We start from the raw sequence: 23182 nt of genomic DNA, 5'->3' as shown, positions 1-23182 counted from the left end.
TTCCAAAAATGGAAACACTTGAGAAGAAATAGCATGGGAGTAAGTGGCTAATATTCCAGAAAACGAACCTTTCAGTTATTTCCTACGAAAAGATATTGGAAAATGTAGATGTACAGCACGTAAAAAGGAAGATAAAGAACACTTGGAAGCTACACTGACTGCCTTGTTAAGTTTGTTGAAGGGAAAGTCTCTTATTTCTTTGAATTGGCCATTGAGTTACGTTAAAGCTATTATCGCTAAATAGCTTTCAGGTATTAGAAATCTTGGCAAAAAGAAATCTTCAGGAAGTTTTAGGAGGCTTTCTCTTGTGCTTGTTTTGTAGATTAAAATGAAACTTTGACCCTTCGATATTTGTGAGAGATTACTCTTCCACTCTCTCCTGTACCTACAGAGGCACAAATGCACACATAGACATTCACACAGCATGAATAGACACACAAGCACACACATAGATATATGCACACATACATACATGTGCATGCATTCATACATGGACACATACATTACATAGACACACATGCCCACATACATACTTTTTCTTGCAAACATTTAAAAAATTATACTCCAAATACAACCCAATCTGTTAAATAATGTCTGCTTGTTATCATAGAGAAGAAAAATAAGATTTTTCTATGGTTTTGGAGTCCTAATCCAGAATGCTGTACAGTAAAAGATGAATCAGAGAAAAAACACGTTAATAAACACATTTTCCTCGTGTATCGTGGGGATGTATCGCCACAGAAATGAGCGTGTCTCATGGAGGAGGTCCGTCTTCAGCACGCACACCACACTTCATTGAAACAGAGAAAGGATGGAGAGCCTGGAGAGGACCGCCGATGGGAGGTGAGCGAGGGGAATCGTGCGTGGTAGAGAAGGGTTATTCTGAATATTCTGGTCACCATCTTGCTTACGATATGGAGTCCTCCTCCTTTGTCCAGGAGCTCTCCCTGAGAAGAATGGCCCCATTTTCAGAACTTCACACCCTTTACTATTTCCCCAAAGAACCGAGCTCACAGGCGTGCGCTTCACAGCACCGCATTCTGGTCTCCACCAGTCATGTTTAGAGGTGGATACTCTGGAGTCCTGTACCCCTCGGTGAGACAATGGTAGATCAGCAAGCAGGTGCTATGGAGCGCTTTTCCTCTATGTGATACTTTGAGTGTGGTAGACAAAAAATAAATGTACATTAACACAATTTAAAAGAAACAGATGACTTCAAAAGTCTCAAGACAAACATTAAAATGAAAGAAAAATTAGGAGAAGCCATCAGGTGGATCGATGATAGGAATGGCACACTACCTCACTGTGTGGATGGTCCGGGAGTCTGGCACCATGAGAGCTGGTGGTTGGGGTTTACACAGTGACAAGAGTTGCAAAGAGTACTGGCGTTGGGGATCTGTGGGTGGTGACAATGAGGCAAACGAGAGTGCGAACAAGGGAGATTCAGAGGCAAACACTGTCTTCAGGAGGAGCTTCATTCAAAGCACACGGACTCTGTTTTGGCTTTGAGCCTTATACCCACTAATATTTGGTGAAAAGACAAAAGAGCAGATCTCTTCCTCTGCTCCTGCTCATTTGCCCAGGGAATCAGTGTGATTTAGAAATGGAGAAAAGGATTCCTTAAAGAAAGACACTCATCCTGGGAAAGAGGACGGGGGAAATGGCTCCTCTGGGCACAAAAGGTGTTTGTAAAGGAAGATACCTGTCTTCGAGATGGAGGAAGCACCATCCTTTGTTCAAGGATGCTGACTCACAGCAACTCAGTTCACACAGTTCTCTGGGCCCAGCTGATTAAACCACATCACATGACCGATGGTGAAACACGCCAGGTGTCAGAGCAAAGAGAGCCAGAGCCACATCTTCGACGTACTTTTGTACCCTAAGTACCCGCCATGCAGAGGACGCACTGCATCTGGGGTCAAACGTGCTGGCTTCCGCGTCTGCTCATCTCCCTTTCCTTTGCTTTGATCCACTCATGAGCGTCCTCAGCGCCTACGTGTTCTTCCATCTCTTGGGAACGTGACCTCGGTGCCCAAGGGCCAGACTGAGGCCTCTTTCCTTTGCAGGTCCCTTCCCGGGAGCACCACCTGCCCTGCCACACTGCTCCCAGGACAGCAGAGGGTGAGGGAGGAGTCCCATGGCTTTTACTCAGAGAAGGGAAACTTAAAGACATCTCACCCTGCCTTTTGGAGGGGAGAGGGGCGGGAGAGGCAGGAGGGTGGGAGCAGGTCCTCTTCTCCTGCAGCTCAGAGCACTCCACGCCCCAACCCCACACTTCAGGGCATTATTCTCTGAGCCAACAACACAGCCCTTGGAGCATAACAAAAGAAAGGCTGTGAGAGGTGGCTAACACCCACTTCATCATTCCCATGCAGCACAGCAGAAAAAAATGAAATATACAAACACCAGTGATTCGTCCAGGGGATAGTTTATCATCCACGTTTAGGTACCTGGCATTGTGCTAATGTACGCGAGGTATGGAAAGCTGAGTCATACACAGGTGGGCCTGTGAGCCTCCACGTGTAATAGCAACTTTGGAAATTATGGTGACAGAATACGGCAAGTTCAATTAAAAAAGTGAGCAGGTTCCAGGCAGTGCTGGGAATCACCACACCTCACCCACGGACATGCCAGCCTGGCATTTGTCTCTGCGGCAGCGTGGATATCTTGAAGTGGTTATTGTGCACATCCACTCTGAACAGTTACCATGTGTACAGAAAGTGGCACCTATTAGAAACGCTCACTGCCAGACTTCCGCAGGGAGGGGCATGCGCACAGATCTTATCTCGAACTTGCCTCGCACATCTCACCCTACGCCAGCCTCGCCTTCTGTCTCCTCCTCATCACCAGGCCTTTCTCTCCATCTTTCTTTCTTTGCCTCAGAAAGCAGTTGAATCCTGAATTCTAAATACTTTGAGATCTAATCTAGGGACTAGACCCATATCCTCTATGTCTCTCATGTATAGACGGAACAATGTGTGTGTGTGTGTGTGTGTGTGTGTGTGTGTGTGTGTGTGTGTGTGTGTGTGTGTGTGTGTGTGTGTGTGTGTGTGTGAATTTACTTCAGCTTGCTTTTCTCCTGGTCATCTGTTATGGGGAGTCCCCATTTAGAACAATAAAGGAAGGACAGAGAAGCACAGCTATAGTTGCAGAATGATTTAGAGCAAAACCATACACAATGGAGAAAAAAGCGAGAAGCTTTTCTCTTGTTTTTGGTTAATTCATAGGTCCAAGTAAGAAGCCAGTGATTTCCAGGAAAAGCAGGTTAAGAACCCATTGCAGAGGTTGATTGCCAGAAGAGAATAAGAAAGATAGCAGCTGGGTGATGAGGGTCCTGTTGAGAACGCAGCCTTCCCCCCGCCCCCAGCGTCCCTCCTCTTCCTTCTCTATAAAACTTCCTACACCCCGTTCCTCAGCATGCTCTGCCTGGCTGCAGGGGTGGGGTGGGGGCGAGGGTAAAGCACTGGAGCCCAATCCCATCCTTGTGCATGTGCGGGACGTTGAGTACATCTGTTTTCTAGGCTACCAACTCTCCTCTCCTGAGAACTGGCTTTGGAGCAATGGAGAGAAAGGCTTGTGTTGGTAGAGAGACTGGACCTACCAAGGACAACTGAAAACGTATCAGACTTCCAACACAGGTGTAGGATTATTAAGTCCACAGTTACATGATCGTGTAAGGCTGAAGCTACTTAAGTTGTACCAATAGAAGTGTGATTGAATTCAGCATAAGATAACCCCGCAGTAAAAGAAATTACATAGCTTTAAGAGAACGATACCATACTCTGTATACTTAGATGAAAACACCTCTTTCCAACACATGTAATTAAGTAAGAAGCAGCGTCAGACCGCATGGTACCCTATCATTTGTGTAAAAGCAGAAGAAAATATGCTTGCCTTTGCTTGTTTGTGCATAAAGGTCTTTAGAAACACAATAATCACTTGATGATAAGAAAAATGGGGAACATTAAAAAATAGTGTGAAAGAGACATTTTACCGCATGCCTAATTACATCTTTGGATTTTTAAACTGTGCTTGTGTGGTATCTAATATATATATATATATATATATATGATATATATGTGTATATATATATATATATATATACATATACATATATATAGATAGATTAGATGGAAACAACTAAGTCCAACCTGGAAGATCAGGGAGATTTTAGAAAGGAAGTGGTATTTATTTGAGCTAAATCCCAGAAGATAAGTTCAAATGGAGAGGAGAATGGCAAAAGCACAGAAATATGTGGAGCTAAGCAAAAGCATCAGCTAGTGTGTAGAAGGAAGGTTCAAAATGCTCAGAAGAGTGGTGATATATAAAACAAAGGAACAAGAAGTTGCGGGAAGAAGGCGGGAGATGCATGATCATTAGTGTCCCGCGCTGCGGGAGGCTGAGCAAGGCCACCGTCTCCTGCAGTGGGGCTGCTGCTTTCTGCTCTTAACTCTTTGCCGTGGGGTCCTGCGGTTAAGGGGGTTCATTTTATTTCTGGCTCCACTAACCTTTGATTTTTTGTTTGCCATAAATGCGTCCCTTGTTAGATATAAGGCAGAATGGATGGAAAAGGAGCCTGGGAAATGAAATAATTTCTAAATTATGGGTTTCAAAAATAGATTCCGATTAAGACAGAACCAAGAGCTAAAGCTGAAAATGACCGAGAGCAGCAAAGCGTTCCACCTGTCCTCTTCCTTCCTTGTGGTGTTACGTGGTGGTCCACGAATGGGAAGCATTCAAAGCAGAATAAAAGGAGAATAAAAGGCCTGCCTGATGAGGGGCTTCTCGGACAATGCAGAGGTTCCTTGAATGTTCTCCCCACGGTCTCCAGGCATGCAGATATCGGGAGACCTACCCTAGACCCTGATCAGGTAGCAGCAAATATGGGAACTTAGCAAAATGCTTGGGCAGGGGGCGTGGCTAGGGAAGCGATCACACGTCCAGGTAGGAGCTAAAGCTGGGGGTCCCAGCTCGGTGTGTGCACAGGATGGTGACCGACCCCTCACTTTCCCCCTAGTACCAGGCAAGAGCGTCTCCTCTTCTCCCTTTCTGATTCTCCCTACTTTGTCCTGCTGTACCAACTAAATCTAGGAGCCATTCCTTCTGTCATGGGCCTGGGGAGAGAGAGAGAGAGGGCAGTGTGGTCCGCACGTGGTTTGACAGGGAGCCCACCAGTGACGTGAGGCCACTCATAAGACCCCACCTCTGCAGGGCCCTGGCACCTCTCACTCCTGCCACCCGGAAGGTCATGCCTTCCTGCCCGCACCGTCGTTTTCCAAACCATGAATTTGTTCTGGCCGTTGTGCAGTTTGAACTTAGTGCTATAGACAGGACAGCCACCACTTGGGCCACACTTGAAGCTCTTCTCGCCTTCATAGTTTTGGAACAGAATCTCATGTTCTGCCGGGGCTGACCTGACTGCAAGCCTCCTATTTAAGCTTCTCACAGGGCTGGGCTGGCTGACACATGCCTGACTTTTCTTGGTTGAGATGGGAATCTTAAGAATTATTTTTGGCCAGACCGGCCTTCCAGTGTGATCCTCCCAACTTCTATCCTCCAAGTAGGCAGGATTACAAGTGGGAACCCCATGCCTGGCCCTTTCATGATTTTTCATTTGAAGATGGCAAGTAAGCCAGGTTCTTGCTTTCCAAAAAATGTACTGATGGTTGCCTAACTGAAAATGTCCAATTTTCTCAGACAGCACTGTGCCCCAGTGGCCTGGTTATGGGAGCTCTGCCCGTGCCCAGCCCTTCCCCCGTTCAGTCACCTTGTCAGGAAGGAGTTGGGGAGGAGTGAGGGCCTGAGTGGCTGTGGCTGCCTGGGATTGTCTGGGCAGATGTGTGTCAGCGGCTCTTCTTGTGCAGGGGAATGAAGAAAGCACCTCCGTGTGCCAGGGCTGGCTCCCGTTGCTGGCCTGAACACTGGCATGTGGTGCATTTCTTTCTGTTCCCAGCGAGTGCTGGGCTTGATTGGCAGGTTCTTTAGGAAGCAGCCAGGCTGGCCAGGAGACAGAGGGATAGCGAGAATGGTATCAATAGCCTTCCATAGCAGGGGATTTATTTTAAAGCCTGCCATCTTGTCAACATGGTTTCAATACGACAGCTCTGGCTTTTGCCAAGTATTGAGCATCTGACCCTGCCTGGCTGCCACTTTAAGCCGGGTCTTATTCTAAATGGAAGGGCTGACCCTCTGAGAAGCCATTGTGTGAAGCCGAGTTTGGTGCATCACCAAGTTCAAGATGATTATCTGAGGTTTGTTTGGACCTCCAGGGAGAGCAAAATTGGACTGAGGAATCTCACCCGAGCAAATTTCTCCAGTGAGTTTTGGCCTTTCAGCTTTTGCTTAGAAATGACATAAAAGCAGTTTTTTGGTCTTCTGGCTATGTGGGGCTGGACAGCAGATTCTAGACGCATCTATATCATTCTGGTGCTAATCTAGCAAAGAAGGACATGTATCGAATCATTTCTGAAATGAAAAAATAGGATACAGAACCAACTCTCAAGTTTAAGCATTGTTTCAGTGGCTTCTTTATTGAAACACAATTAAGCATTGTCTCCATATACGACAGGGTATATATTTCAATACCTAGAAACTAAAATTTTTATTACTAAAACTTCTATAGTGAGGATAAAATTTAAACCTTCAGAAATATTCAATAGGAATGTAAACTTTGGGGTTAGACTTGGATTTTTCCCATTACTTAGAGAAAATCATTAATCCCTGTAGATTTGCCTCTGTATCTTAGAAGTAAGTATTGCAATGTCTCCTTCACAGCTGTAAAATGATTATGTAACTGGCTAAGAACAATGTCTAGATGACATTGTCTATAAATGGTAACAATCTCATGCTATTAATAAACTACAAGGTAATCACAAATTATTTTCAGTTAGCCTGCAAATGAAATTGGCTATAGTCCCCCCAAGCCACAGGTGTAAAACCAGTCATTGTAGCCATGCAATGATACCTTTGGGAGGGAGGGGTCTATTATTTTAGACCTTGGCATTTTCCTTCAGAAGTGTTTATAAGATGGCTGTGTGTCCTTAATCTTCACTGAATATTGTAAGCACTGCTATTTTTTTCCTTTAAAAAAACTTACCATGTCATTTCATCAACTAGGATGTTAATGTTTTAGAAAACATTTTTATTAGCATCAATTATTAGTACAAGGGGGTTTTATTTTGACATGTCCAAATACACATACAACACATCTTCCTTCTGACTCCCTTCCTTCTCCTTTTGCAAAGTGATGTTCAACAAGATTCTGTGCTTTATTTCACACCTGTACATGAAGTGTGCTGACCATATCCGCCTTCTTTCCTCTTCTCCATTCCCCTTCCTCTTCTATTAGTGTCCATACCCAGACAGAACCCATTTTCCATTCCTGTCATTCATTGTAGTTCATATGTCATTGTTCATAGGGGTTCACGCCTGCACATGTAGAATTTTGAGCAGGTTGGCTCCTTTTTTTGTCCTTTCTACTGCTCCCTCCTAACTTCCCGTTCAGCAGGCTTTAGGGAGTTTCATTCATTTTGTCATCCTGGTAAGAAATAAGAGTAAACTTTAGCTTGGGAGATTATCCAAGCTGTGGAGTCCCGGGGCCTCAGATTCTTGCCTTCTAAATGAGGGGATGCTTCTCTTCTCTGTGCCAACGTGAGTCCTGTCAGGGGTGGAGGCTAGCAAGAGGGGACTGTGCAGTGGAAGTCTGAATCCAGTTGGGCTGTAGACTTTATATGGGCAGTGGGCTAGAGGAATATGGAAATTGAGGACAAAAATATCTTCCCTCGCGATGCCATTTCAGTTGGACTGGGTAGGCAGCTTCTCTCCCCAAACATTTATCCTCCGATGTCCCAGGGCCTCGTGCCACCAAATCAGTACCACATAGACACTGATGTGCGGGAAGGCTTGTGATCCCCTGTACAGTCTATTTACCATGTCAACGATGGAGAGTCTTCCTGCCTCTGTATTTTACTCTCTGGTTGTAATCATGGCTCTCTTTTTATTTCTCAGTTCTTCCATTTAATTATATGGTTCTGTCAGAGAAATGAGGGCAGCAGCGAATATCTTTAGGAAAGAAAATTAATCTAACTACCATGAGGGAAGCAGTAAGAACTGAACCATTTAATGGGATACGGCAACACTCATGTTCCTGGGCTTCCTGAATGACTGGAAATGTGTATAAAGTTGCATGTTCAAAATACCAGGATTTCAATGTTATCATTAGAATGAGAGATTTCTGGAGAAACTAAACTGAAAGAAGCCCTGCCTTCATGAGAGGTGGCGCTTACTGTGGGGCCCAATTCATTCATCATTTCTACCATATTGCTTTTATTTAAGAATTTGGGCTTCTGAAATCTAGCCCTGTGATGCCCACTTAACCATCACTTCTTTAGAGAACTGTAAATTCTAGAATGGGCATTTTTACTTCTTTTTAAAATTTAATTTACTCTTTAATTTTATTTTCAGGTTATGTATAGAGGGATTGCAGCTGCAGACGTAAGGTAGTCAGTACATTTCTTGTTGAACATTGTTACCCGCCTCCCTCGTAGTTCTCCCACTTTCCTTCCCCCCAATTTTCCTCCCAAGTTGTAAAGTTCATTTCCAACATCTTGTCTTGTGAGTATCGCTGTTGCATTGGTTCACCCTTTGTCCTGTGTTCACCATTTTGTTGTTTACTTCCCTCCCCCAACTCAGATAACTGTATATATAAGACATAGGGTATCAAAATCAAATATGGTGGTAACAGAGAATAAACCAAAAGAAAAAAAAAGAAATAAGTTCACACAGTACATTAAAAACCACAACAAAGGAAAGCCTCTATATCTTGGAGCTCATTTCAATTAACATCATCTTATGTGGTCATATGTACATAGCTATTGGACTATTGTGATCCTCTGTTAGGACTGTCCTAGACATGTACTAATTTTTCCAAATGAGGGAAACCCTAGTGCCTATGTTTCTTAGAGTTTGGCTTAATTCATGTAATATAATTTTTACCAAGTCTTTCCATTTCCTTATAAATGGGACAATATCATTCATTCTGAGGGAAGCATAGAATTCCATTGTGTGTGTGTGTGTGTGTGTGTGTGTGTGTGTGTGTGTGTGTATCACATTTTCTTGATCCATTCATCTACTGAGGAACATCGAGGTTGGTTCCATATCTTAGCTATGGGGAATAATGCTGCAAAGAACATGGTTGTGCTGGTAGCTTTAGTGTAGCTTTGTTTGTGGTCATTTGGGTAAATGCCTGGGAGTGGTGGGATTGCTGGGTCATAGGGGAGCTCTATGTTTAGCCTTTTGAGGAACCTCCATTCTGCTTTCCAGAGGGGTTGAACAAGTTTACATTCCCACCAACAGTGTAATAGACTTCCCTTTTGGCCACATTCCTGTCAGCATTTCTTGTTATTAGATTTCTTATAATTCTAACTGGGGTAAGGTTGAATCTTAATGTTTTGATTTGCATTTCTTTTATGGCCAAAAAAGTTGAGCATTTCTTTGTGTGTCTATTGGTCTTTAAGTCTTTAGCCCACTTATTAATGGGGGTGGTTGTTTCTTTGAGGATTTGTTGTTGGGGGATTTGATTTTTTGTGTTTTATGTATATTTTAGATCCAAGGCCCTTGTATGTTGTATTGTTAGTGAAGATCTTGCTAGCTATGTCCTTTGCCATGCAGAAGCTCTGCAGTTTCATGTAATCCCATTTGTCCAACCTTTCTTTGATTTCTTGTGTTTCTGAGTCTTCATTAAGAAAGTTAGAATGTCTTTAGAAACTTCTAAATTCTCTGTCAAAACAAAAATACTTGTAACTAGTAGCTAGAGATTGTATCTTCCCCACCACCCACTGACATCAGTCAACTTTCATAGCAGAGTGACATGTGTCCCTAGCAATTCCAAACACACAGAGCCATCATCTCCTGCTGATGTCTGTTATATGTATGGCAGGCAGTACTCTTAGTTCTATGAATTCTACTGTCTTTCTCCCTTCTCTCCTTCCCTCCCTCCCTCTCCTCTTTCCTCTTTACATCAATCTTTAGTCTATTGTCTTCTCCATCCTCTATCCATATGTCTATCTCCTAGATGACCTGATAAGAATAAATGGTTTTGTCAAATGTCTAATAATTTCAGTTCACTGAAGTTTCTTTAAGTTTATTAAAGTTCTCCAAAGATGGATGTCTGTGGTCAATACAAAAAAATGAGACTGTTGGCTGTAGTTAGCACAGAGAGGCCAGTACTGGTCTTACTAGTTTCAACAATGACATTGTTTTGTTGGTGATTATTTATTTTAATCTTGCTGAAAAGCATTGGAAGCCATGTGCTGCTTTGCAGCTTGTCTCTCTATCACCATGCTCTCTACCTTACCATTTCTCTATTCAAAGCAGTGCTGTTTTCAAGTTTTTAATACCATCTCAATATATGTGGCCTGGCCAGATCCATGGAAGGTTTAAAAGAATAAAAGAGACATATATAAAATAATGAAAACCTCTCTGGACATTGAATGCTTTGGTACTATTTACTAATATATGTGTTTTTATATTGAAGGGTTCTTGTCATTTCCCACTGAGAGATGGAGTAATGTTGTAATTCAAATTCTGCTAAAGCTAATCTTCAAAAATCAACATGCTAAATATTGTGCAATTATTTTGGATCTCAAAATGGCCACCACACTTTCTACTTTATTTTCATAGTGTTGGGAACATGATTAAAAAAATAGATTCTTTTATGAATCATTACAAAATGCAGCAAATGGCCACTGAGCACACATTACTCACAGACCGACATTTTTATAAAACCACTGCTTGTAGGGATCCTGTTCTTTGTAGGAAGAGGCTTCAGGCCTATTATTCTTTCTGCATGTTCTAGAAATTCTTTCATTTCACTCTCATTAATGGAGCCTAAGGAGTATCTCCCTCTGAAGGTACTGTATTATTTCTTCTAACTGGAAATCTTGGTATTCCTGTCTTCCCTTTTATCCTCCTTCTCCACAGGACTTCTGCAGCTCACTGGTCTCCCACACAGATGAAGCAATGGCTGCCTCCTTGTGCTCTTAAGAGTTTCCTAATGCTTCTCACATCTCTCAAAGGCCTTTAGAACCCATCCTTCATTCCCTGTGTGTGTTTCAAGCTCATAGATGTTGCTTGGAACGGTAAAAATCCCTAGTTAAAAAAAAATCTTCCAAAGTAGCCACTTAACCATAAGTGTCACAATCACTTTTTCCTGGGAAATATAACATTACTCCGGAGAATAATTAACTCATCCAGGAAACAGAGTCAAATTTAGCCAAAGACTTTTGAGTCCGGGAAACAGAAGAAATATGGCAAACTGAAGTCAAAGAATGTTTCCCACTTTAGGAAAAGAGGTTTGTAATCTCAGCCTATGGAAATTCCACTTAAAGCTGGATGGAGGTCATAAAATGTTCAATTATTTCTCTGCTCTAAGAACAATTTATGATTGGAACAACAGAGTAATTCTGAGGGGGGGTAAGCCATAAATTCTTCTAGTTATGTGCATGCTTTGTTCTCATAGCAATTTTCCTCAGCCACAGCCAAAGGGCTGTTACTCTGGACTTTAAAATGTTCAAGTGCCCTAAATGCTATCTCTTGTGAACAACTAAAACTCTCCCATATACTACACACAAAATGAAATTTCAACCACAGAACCATCTCTGGCCCTTCTTCTGCAGGGATGATAATCAACAGCATTAATGAGAGGATTCAATTTTGTGCGGCAATTTTCATCCAAGTAGAGCCCCGCACTCCACTCCACGCACGGCATTGTGATCCGGCTCCGCTCGCAGGCAGTGCAGGCCCTTAATTTATCGAAACTAATTTTGAAGTCATGGTACCATACAGGCGGTCTACTGTAGAAATTATTTATAAACATTAATTGCAGGAAAGAGAGGAGCCATTTGCTTCAAAGAGCCCATCAGCAAGCTGTCCTTCCTGTTTTATCAGTAAGCAAAGCTGAGAGCAAATAACAGATGGAACTGTCCCTTGGTGGCAGCAGGGAGCGCTTGTGAAATATAGCACAATCTTCCCCCAGCGCGTTATGTTTTTAACAGAGGAAGATCAGAAGCAGGCGTGCGTGAGTGAGGATGGATGGCTGTGTCTGATGAGGCCTTCCTTTCTTCTGGGGAGATTCCTGGAGCAGATTGAGCTCCGGCAATTGATCTCAGTGTCTTGATGGAGTGCCATTATGAAAGTGCATCTGGAAGATTCTGTGTATGAGGGCCAAACCTCAGAAGACCAAGGTGAATCTATGGCCCGATCTGGACGCTTAACAGGCACTTAAGTTCTAGGTCCTCAAGTTAGCATCAAAGCCACAGATAAAGCCACTGCGCAAGACCTGGTGCTCACTGGCCATCTGTCAGAATCACTTCATCCTCTCACACTCTTTCAGTCTTATTGTAATGACAAAAGGTATTTGGGCATCGTGTGTGTGTGTGTGTGTGTGTGTGTGTGTGTGTGTGTGTGTATGACTGGCAAATTCTCCTTCATCTGTTGTTTTTATAATCACACAGAAGAGATTGTTACCCACCCTGTAGAAGCTAGATGCAGCATATATGTCTTTCCTAATGGAAACATCGATCAGCCCGGCTTCAGTGGTGGTTACTAGGCAGCCATTTTAGACAGTCAGATAGGAAGTAGTCCTTGGTTCCATGGCAAATCTTTTATTCATGCCTGGTTCATGGTTAGCACTTTCCCCAGTATCTGTTCTAAACACTGCCCACTCCTCCCAGGTTCCCTTCTTTGAAACTCTGCTCCGTTCCTTCCACATGAGGCCTCCTGCTCTGTTGAAGGGAGAGGTCACAGCTGCCTGATCTTAGTGAACAGTGATCACCGTCCCCTAGCTGACCATGAGCTTGTCTTCAGGAGTTCGCTCCCTCCTCCATGTGGTACCATCCTCCTTTAAAGTATATCCAAATACATGTGCACTCACAATCTCATATCTGCTCATTCAGTTACATGCTTCATTATTGAAATACTAACTCCTTTCTTCTAAGTGAAATGGCCAGCATTTCTCTCCTACAATGGAAAACAAATGAAGCATCCTTTCCAAATCTGTCTTGTCCTTTGGGCTACTATCTCTTCTATATCTACCATCCCTGAAAGATGAGTCCTACCATCGATCAGAGATAAGAGGCCATGTCCTTCTCTCTTTATGACAGTCTTGCTTCCTTCTCTCTACTCCTTGGAACAAAAGCTGGTGGCTCTCCTCTGTTGACTCCATTTGTGATCACATGAAACCATTGGCATCTGCACACTGCACACTAAGTCTCCAGGCCCTGGAGGGATGGATTTGATCCTCTGCCTCTCTAACGTGGGCAGTGAGGTCACGCAGGCCTCTCAGGTCATCTCTGAGACACTATTCAGAGAAATACGACTGCTGCCTGCAGCAGGTGCTAGGATGAAGCCAGGATGTTCAGACATGATTTGTGCTGCCGGAGGCTGGACTTTTCTATGCCGTGTTCCCTTGGCTCCTATTCCTGGCTGTATAACTCCCATGTGATTGTGTTAGTGAACTCTCATGTTTGCCAGAAATTACTTTCTTCCCTTCATTAAAGCATATTTCCTTTTTTTCCTTTATCTTAAAAAAATATCTCACTTATAGGTATAGAAAATCCCAGATACCTGGGAATACAGGGGCTTGTTAAAGAATTAATGTAATGTCTTTGGGAGAAGGTGGGGCCGGAAGTGGGTGTCCTCAGAGTTTCCCTTTGCCCTCAGGGAGTGGATGTGTCACATGTTGGTCACATACCAGCCACATGTGCTGTGACGGGCTGTTAAACATGGACTCTGATCTCTGGAATCATCATCTTATATACAACGAAATCCTTTCATGGGAAGGCTTTGGGAAAACCAAATGCCACTGTCATTAAAAGAAGAGATGATGGGGATGTGGAGGAATTCTGAGTGTGCCGAGCAGCTGAAACCGTGCAAAAAGTTTATCTCCTGAAATTCCTCAGATTTCAGAAATGCTATCGATGGGCACTAAAAGAGGCTCAATTCTCTCATGCCTCTCTAAATGTTTACATAGTTAAAAATCATGGTAGTCACAGTATAATTTCAGTTAATTCAGCAGTATGGCTGCTCCTTTGATTTAACAGAGAGAGTAATGTGAGATCATAAGCCTCAAGTTTAGACCATGTGAATAATTCTTTTTTTAAAAATCTTTATTGTAAAGGTGATGAACATGGTGGGGGGGCGGGTTACAGTTACATAAGTAAGGTAATGAGTACATTTCTTTTAAAACACTACTGCTCCCTCCCTTGTTTTCTCCCATTTACCCCTCCCTATCCCCTCCAATTGTATAGTTAATTTCCAACATAGTGTCTAGTGTGTATCATTGTTGCATTAGTTCATCCTGTGTCCTGCTATTACTGTGATTCCCTTTCCTTTCCATCAATCAGATAAACTTATATACAAGACAAAAGGTATAGAAAACCTAAACAGAATCAAAATAGAAATGACTGCATACAGGACATAATAAAACCTCGTTTCCAACTCTTGGAGTTCATTTTGGTTTGCTTCATTATATATGGTCCTATGCATTTAGTGATTGGTCTATTGTGATCCCCTGCTAAGAATATAATAGACATATTCTAGTTATTACAAATGAGGAAAAATTGTTTAGTCACTCTGGAAAGCAGAATGGACATTCCTCAAAAGACTAAACATAGAGCTCCCCTATGACTGAACAATCCCACTCCTGGGCATTTACCCAAATGACCACAAACAAGGCCATACTAAAGCTACCAGCACAATGAACATTCATTGCAGCATTGTTTATCATAGCTAAGATACAGAACCAAATCAAATGACCCTCAATAAATGAGTGGATCAAGAAGATGTGGTATATATATGTATATGTATATATATGTACATATATGTATATGTATATACATACACACACACACATATATATATATATATGGATACACACAATGGAATTCTATGCTTCTATCAGAAAGAATAATGATATAGCCCCATTCATAAGGAAGTGGAAGGACTTGGAATAAATTATATTAAGTGAAGCAAGCCAGACCCAAAGGAAAGTATGTTGTATGAACAATTAATTCTTAAGGCTTTGAATAACCCAGTCCACACAGCCTTCCTCCCCTGGGCAAACATGATTTTGGGGCTTGCTGTCCCTCTCTTGATGGGCTAGGTGACCATCAAGCTTTTGCCAGATCATTACTGCTTGGTGGGATGTCTTAGGTCTTCCTTCCTTCTTGGTCAAAATTTCTTTCTTGGAACCTGTTTTCCTCAAGGGCGAATCACCGCATCCCATGGAATGCCAACCCTACTGCACCTTCTCCCTCATCTCCTGACCAAGAGGCCTGCTCTGTGAGAGCCATTGAAGACCCAGGAGCAAAGGTTTTTCTTTTATAACTACATATAGGAATGTTAATGACTTCTAGAAAGAGTGATTGACCTGGCACAGATAAAGCAACGTCATCCAAACATGTGGAGCATAGGCTAAGCTTTTTGTATTGGAAATATAACCCAGAGTGTCTGGGTTGAGTCGGGTCCTTGGATTATTTAGTGACAATAATCCAGATTTAGTGGAGACTTGAGATCATCCAGTTGACATCCTAAAAGTCCTGAACAGATTGAAGGGAAGGTCAGTGGATACTTTTGGGTGAAATAGCCCAAGTATCCTCAGCCTACTTTGACCCCAAGAGGTCTAGAAGCTTTGTTATTATTATTTTTTAGACCAAAGTCCGGAAAGCTCCTTGATGAGGGACTCACACGGGTTTTTGCAGGGCAGGGCCTAGGAGGTGTGCACGTGGTTGAAGTGGTTCCCTGGATTGCAGTGAAGTGGGGACTAGCACCATGCAGCCATCACTGCATGCCATTGTTTAAAGTGAAGAGGCAAACCATTGTGATCAGATACAGGAGGAGGTGAGCTCTGCACCCAGAGGGCTGTGCTTGTGAGAGGAGTACATGAGTCCCTGCTGGCCTGGGTTATGTAAACACTCCTCACGGAGGTGCGTCAGGCTGGCATAGGCCGCTGGGCCAGGGGCGCGCTCCTTCCCTCCCGATCCTCAGGACTACAGAGTAGCCCTGATGAAGAATTCTTCAGTGATGGTTTCAACCAGAACAGCACTGGTATTTACAATGAATCTTTTCCTTAGACTTCAGCAAAAGGTCTTTGGCTATTGACTGATATGACCAGTGCATAGTCCTGCAATCGGTTTTGTGTTCTGAATTTATTCACAAAGGGCTGTGGCATGCTGTTCTTTCCAGAGAAAGAATCCCAAAGCGCTGCTGTGCTTTTACGTTCATGACCTAGCAAGCATCAGGGGCAGCCATGGTACCTTCTGAGGGCAATGTGTTGTAGGGGTCAGTGTTCACAGACACATGCCCAAGTACTCAATGTGATTGTTTGACTTTGTGATAAAAATAGACTCCTTGCATTTCAGGTCATGCTGCTAGCATACATCCTAGAGTCTGAGACACAGACGTTTCATTGCAGGGATCTTTATGTGTGAATCGACTGTAGTAGAATGCAAAGCATTATAAAATCTGTGTAGTGAAAGCACGTAGAGTCAACAGGAGCTGGGAAAGGACACAGTCAGAGCCTCAGGCTGTTGCTCATGACTAACTCGGAGTGACCAGGATTTCTGCAGGCTGAGAATACCACTGTCTCCGCTGATCAGAACAACAAATTGTACTTCAGGTTATAAATTGAATTTTGATCTAGGTTGGCCTCTAGGTAGTTCTGTCTTGTGATTATTTTTCTGAGAACATAACTGAAATAGGTCTCTCAGGCAACTGACCAAATCCCCGCGTGGGTCAGTCCTTGTACATGGAGTAGAGCTATTCTGATAGGAAATGCTAAGCTCCTGGAATTTTCCACACCTGCTAAAAAATCCTCAGCAGATTGAAACTCTAGGTAAATCATGAAAATTAAATGTATCATTCAAAGGCTGAGAAATCCTGAGTAATGATACTTTTTATAACCCTAGTTTAGCTATGAAAAACATAGCTAGCACTAGCAATCAGCCAGTAGCCTAGCCTGTGCAAAACTGAGTTCAATTCCCAGTGCTGCACATAAGTAAATAAGTAAATAAATCAAGCAGTACGAAAAAGTGATGTACAAGCTGTGTGTGCTAGTGGCTCACTCCTATAATCCTAGCTACTCAGGAGGCTGAAATCTGAGGATCATGGCTTAAAGCCAGACTGACAGGAAAGTCAGTGAGACTCTTATCTCTAATAAACCACAGAAAACTGTAAGTGGCGCTGTGGCTCAAATGGTAGAGCGCTTGCCTTGAGCTAAAATGCTGAGGGACAGTGCCCAGGCCCAGAGTTCAAGTCCAACAAATGACAAAAAAAATGATGTACAGATATCTCCAGATGTCTATATAACAGATATTTTATTTGGTACCCATCCAAGATTCATGCTTGGTGCTGGATGTCAGAGTTCAAAGTTGAGCAAATCTTGTCATGGTATTTGCTGTGAGAACTTTGGCACCAAGCCTGTGTTAGAGTGGGACTCTGTTGTGTGTGTGTGTGTGTGTGTGTGTGTGTGTGTGTGTGTGTGTGTGTGTGTCTGTGTGTCTGTGTGTCTGTGTGTCTGTGTGTGTGAGTAGGGGTCTGGGAGGAGGGAATGAGGCAGGAAGGAAAAGCTTCTGATCAGCAAGTGATACTTTGGATGAGATCTGTTGGAGAGGAAGGTGCTAACCAGGCAGATGTGGAGGGAGGATGTCACATAGGGAAGAGCACCCCAGAGGAATGCAATGGAAGACAGTGCTCCCTCAGGGAGCAGCTTAGTAGCCCAGTGGTTAGGGAAGATGCACTTCCTCTCGTTGAACCTCAGGGTTCACTCCTATCTTAAGAGCAATGAGAAGTCAAGTTCATGGCTTCAAACAGGGAGATAGGATCAGAAGATGTTATATAGGATCAGATAGGATGTTATATGGATGTAGGAGTGTGTGTGTGTGTGTGTGTGTGTGTGTGTGTGTGTGTGTGTGTGTGTGTGTTAGGCTTCTTGGAAATTATATCAATGTATTATTGATGACTTGTTGGTGAGATACATTGAAGGTGGGCATGAAGCTACAGAAAATGTAAATCAATATTCATATATTTCTGGACTCCCATAACAAGATAAATTTATTATCTTAGACCAACCAATCAATCTATCATCTATATCATCTTTTCATCATCATCATCATCATCATCATCATCATCATCATCATCATCATCACCTTTTTATGTTCCTATGGGATGAAAATAAACGTAGGGCCAATGATCTCTGGTCTGTGTTTGAGGGACTGGGTTCGCTTATCTGATGATGATGATGAGTGAGAAATTAGACTAAAGGGTAAGAGTGTTTGGTGATTAACAGGCACAGAGCTTCATACCTGTAATCCCTCTTCAAATAGCTATCAGTCCTGAAGTAAAGAAGAAAAAGAGTAGACCACACTGTTTTTGCCTGAAGGCAAATCTGAAAACAAAATCACCTGCATAGAAACTTGTTTTCATCAGCTGGCTTACAGGTATGCTAATGAGCTAACCATGTTGGTGTGTATCTTCCCAGTACATATGAATCCGTGTCTGAAACTGACCACTGGAGGGCAGCATAGTGCAAAGCTAGCATTGAACTCACTTTTATTTTGTTTCCCTGATGTAGGATTTTCTCCTTCTTTTAGCAGAAAAACTGTGCTGTGAACATAAGCAGAGCCCTCGTCTGTCTGTCCATCCGTCATTCTTTCTCTTAGTCCTTCCTGCTCCCTCACGTTCCAGGGTTCTCTGTGGGTTAGTTTTGAAACTGGCAAGGGCTTGATGAATAAGCAGGAAACGCAGGTGGAGCTGGCCGAGCCCTTCCTGGCCTGGGGATTGTCTTTAATTGTCCTTACCAACATTTGGCTTTCACCCCACTCAGCCAGCAGCCTTGCCTTCTTTGCCCCTCTGGGTACTGAGGCTACCAAATTAAACAGGTTAACGCGGCCACAGCATTCACACCCTCCACTCCCCAAAGCTAGAGTAAATCTGCCGCCTGTTTATTTCCATAAAAATTCAATTATACCATCACCCGGTTACTCTTCTTCCATGAGGAATTAACTTCAGGCAGCTTCTGTCCAGAGAGAAGGCCAGGCTGCTGCCCCCTCTGTCTCTGTCTTCTCTTTGTGTTCCTTTGTAAGCGGCTGCTGGTTTGTTTCGTAAGCGACTGCACGCCTGCACCCGCAGAGCAGCGGAGAGATTCCATGAGACTGCGGGACCAAGCACAAAGCAAGGCCCTCTCAGCAGCAGCCCGCCCGTCCAGGAGAGTGAGGGGAGGGGAGGGCCGCGCCCAGCTTGTCCCGTGACCGCTGACACACCCCCACGAGAACGGAGCCTTTAAACACGCTTCATTTCCTTCTTTCTTCCTCTCTGTAGAAATCAGGATTAAAGCCCTGAGCAGCCCGGTGGAGGCAGGGATGGCGTGAGAGAGAAAGGCACGGTCACCCGAGCTGGGGGTTGACAAGCCACGCGCGGCTTCTGCCTCTTGTGGCCACAGGCACCAGAGGCTGACTTCTACCGCCTTCCTTTCAAATGGTCGCTTCGATGTGTGTGTGTGTTTACGTGTGCATGCGTGCACATGTATGTGTTTATGTGCGTGTGTGCGTGCACATGTATGTGTTTGTGTGTGTGCACATGTATGTGTTTATGTGTGTGCGTGCACATGTATGTGTTTATGTGTGCATGCGTGCGTGTGTGTGTCCACCAGTACTGGGGCTTGAACATGAGACCTCACGTTCTTGCGTGGCTTTTTTTTCTCCCTACTCAAGTCTGGTGCTCTACAACTGGAGCTACAGCTCTGCTTCCTGTCTTTTTGCTGCTTAATTAGAAGATATGAATCTTATGGATTTTTCTACCCAGTGTGGCATTGAAACCGAGATCGTCAGGCCTTAGCCTCCTGAGTGGCCAGGATTAGAGATGTGAACCACCAGATCCAGGTTTCTGTTCAATCTCCCTTCCTCCCCCTTCCCCTTCCCCTTCCCCTTCCCCTTCCCCTTCCCCTTCCCCTTTCCCTCTCTCCCTCCCTCCCTCCCTCCCTCCCTCCCTTCCTTCCTTCCTTCCTTCCTTCCTTCCTTCCTTCCTTCCTTCCTTCCTTCCTTCCTTTCTTCCTTTTTTCCTTCCTTCCTTCTCACAATAATAGTGAAAACGTCTGAATCACACACGTGCGTGCCCCAGGATGGATGTGGACATTGGACAGCTTCCCACCATTCCCACCACTGATGTGGTTTTGCTTGAACAAATGCTATTTGTATGAGTAAACAGGGACATCACATTTACATGCAAATAAGCAAAAAGATCCTTTAAGCAGGTTGATGCACATGATCTTGAATGGAGTCATACCCATGTTTCTGGTTCAAACAAGTGGTTGGGTACTCCCTTCTGTCAGTTTATTACCAACAAATTCAGAGAAGAGGAGAAGCAGTGGAAGTAGGTGACAGGGACTGGGGGCCTCAGCCAGGGCGGGGCCCAGGGTCTGGTGTCTTCTCCAAACTCCTAGCATGCAGATGGGACCCTGCCCTGTGTTCTCTCCCTCCCACTCCTGAAGGGGCCTGGCGGTGGCCAGCAGTGTTCAGGAGCTGCTGGGGAGGAAAAGTATTACAAAGTAGATTTTAAAGGCAATGTCATAGGGACAAGATGCAATCTAATTAAATTTAATCTTCTTTTAAATGGTTTCTCCAACGAGAGACTCTGTGAGAAGCTGCAGAGGGCAGGAATAAATCCTCCTCAGGCCGGTCTATACCTGGGGCGAGGCTATGGCGAGCAGAATTTAGGATTTCTGTTTCATCTTGATCGATGGAGCAGGGGAGACTTTAAGGAAGAAAGACTGGTACTCCAGGGCTCTGGGACCCCATTCTCTGTTGGCTGTGAGTTCAGGCTCATGGTCTTGAAAACTCTTTCTTGTCTTCAAATGTTCTCCCAAGTCCTTTCTCTTGGCAGTTCAAAGTGAATGTTGAAATGGGGTTTAAGTGTTTATTCTTCGTCCTACAGTTTGGGCAGATGCCTAATTTCCATAACTCTCTTACCTCCTGAAGAGTTTCAGGCTTTTTTTTTTCTTTTTGCATCTGCCAAAATGAAGCAAAAGCAACAGCTTCAGTCTTTGAAGTCTGAGTTAAAGCAAAACTAAATGGACCATGTTTATCTGATCAATTAAAGGCATTGCCTCCATCCTTGGTCCTGATGCTTCCCATTTAGGCAGCATTCTATACACTCCTCAGGAAATCAACAACAGAGACTGAGTTCCAGGCATGGGGTTCCAGGCACGGAGAATGCAGGAAGTGTGCAGGAATTTGACTGGGCTCCAAGACAAGCTCCATAAATAAGTTGACTGGACTCTAATACCAACTGGAGAATGTCTTGTAGAAATTTGAAAGCAGATGGAAAAAAAACCACATTAATATAAATTTCCAAAATAGAAACTCCTGTTATGTAAAGGGGTCCACCACCTCTCCCAGTCTTTAGCATGCGTGGTGGTTTTCATTTTCTAAAAACACACTCATCTTTCAGAATTCAGCGAGCGTGCAGTCCAGCTTGACCGTGAAACATCGAGGCACTCGAGAAAAAGAACATGCCGAGAAGAGTGGCACACTGGGAAGTATCTGAAAGCGCACACATTGGAACTTTCCTGGGAGTGTACAATTGTTTTCAGACAAAACGGATCAGCGAGAATCAACTAGAATGCATAGCCAGGGAACCAATTAAGTCAGTGAAAAAAACAACAACCCAAAAAGACAGTGAAATATCAATGTATAGAATCGAAAACAGTTCCTACAAACTATTAATGGGAGAAATGATTAATATCAAGACTACATAATACACATCCAAAAACTCGAGTAACGGAAAAACCACCTAATTAAAAATGAGGAAAAAGATATGAATCGAGATTTCTACAAGGACGACCTTGAAATGACCAATACATTTATGAAATGATGTGCCACTTTTTCGGCCAGTAGAGAGTCAAACCAGCATGAAGTATCTTCCAGGTCATCAACAAATCAGACAAGGACTCAGGCTGGTGAGGAGGGAGCAGAGCCCGCACACTCGCCAGCACCGCTGCCGTGAGGACCGGTGATGGAGGCCCTCCGACACCATGGAGGACCGGTGATGGAGGCCCTCCGACACCACGGAGGACCGGTGATGGAGGCCCTCCGACACCACGGAGGACCGGTGATGGAGGCCCTCCGACACCACGGAGGACCGGTGATGGAGGCCCTCCGACACCATGGAGGACCGGTGATGGAGGCCCTCCGACACCACGGACAGAGCGAGACGCTGCGACTCTTCCTCCTCTAGGTATTGACCAAGGGAACTCTGTCCTAGGATGGCACATTTCTTCACAAAGAGCGCTGTCCATTTCATAGAAAACTTACTTCCTAATGCCCTGATCGGTAACATTTTCCACCATCTCATGGCAGCTTATGGGACCAATCGGAAAAAGTAATTTTCTGTGTATTCTTAGGGAGAATCATTTGTGGTTTAATCTTTGAGGTGATGTGTTGGTCATGTTGCCATTCATTTTTTTTTAAATTTGCTTTGATTCAGACTTGGTCTAACTTTCTTGAGAAGACATTATACATTTCATGTAACTGGCCCTTTCTTTTCCTATTTCTTTCCTTCTGGTTTTTCCCATTGTTTTCTTGTATTGATCTTGGTCAACATTGGTCAATCAACAGATTCCTGATACCTCACCTGTCCAAGGATGGCACACGGCTTCCTTTCCTCCATCATTCGGACTATGGGAACGCAGGCACTGCACAGCTCGTTTCTACTCGGAAGTTAAGGTAACCATCGCTTCCCAAATCTCCTCCATTTCTAAAACATCACATTCTCTTCTTATTTGTCCTCTTGCATGAAATTAACCCGTGGTAGCAAAGATAACCAACTGTGTGGCCCTCTTGTCATGATTATACTCATTTTTGGTTTTTCTTTGTCCGAGAGGACAACTCCTCATGCTGCGTCGCTACTGTGGACTTTGCTTCCTTCCATCTGATAATGCTCTAGTGCAGGCCCATGCTCTAGTGTCTCTGCCCTGGGAGACACATGCACACAACTGGTTCTCACTGATGCTCTCTCTAGTAGAGCTCCGGTTCAAAGCCGTTGTTCTGTGTGAGATCGCGGATGAGATGTTTCTGTTCTTATTAAAACGTATCAGTACATCTTTGAAAAAAATTCAAGCCAAACCATGTAC

At 43.8% G+C, this 23182-nt stretch overlaps 1 protein-coding gene across 1 annotated transcript in view; it reads left to right on the top strand.

The window, feature by feature from the left end:
* The first annotated feature begins 22402 nt into the window (after positions 1-22402).
* LOC138827050 (uncharacterized) overlaps positions 22403-23182 on the top strand; it is a 73946-nt gene continuing 73166 nt past the window's right edge. Inside the window, exons 1-2 of the mRNA XM_070022573.1 lie at positions 22403-22431; positions 22668-22775. Of these exons, the coding sequence (XP_069878674.1) occupies positions 22403-22431; positions 22668-22775 (137 nt within the window). The remainder of the gene's footprint in view (positions 22432-22667; positions 22776-23182) is intronic.

The sequence above is a fragment of the Dipodomys merriami genome, unplaced genomic scaffold (assembly GCF_024711535.1).
Source record: "Dipodomys merriami isolate MVZ:Mamm:240054 unplaced genomic scaffold, mDipMer1.0.p SCAF_15, whole genome shotgun sequence".
Taxonomy (NCBI): Eukaryota; Metazoa; Chordata; class Mammalia; order Rodentia; family Heteromyidae; genus Dipodomys; species Dipodomys merriami.
The sequence above is the reverse complement of the archived record's forward strand: the minus strand, read 5'-3'. Positions and strand labels throughout refer to the sequence as shown.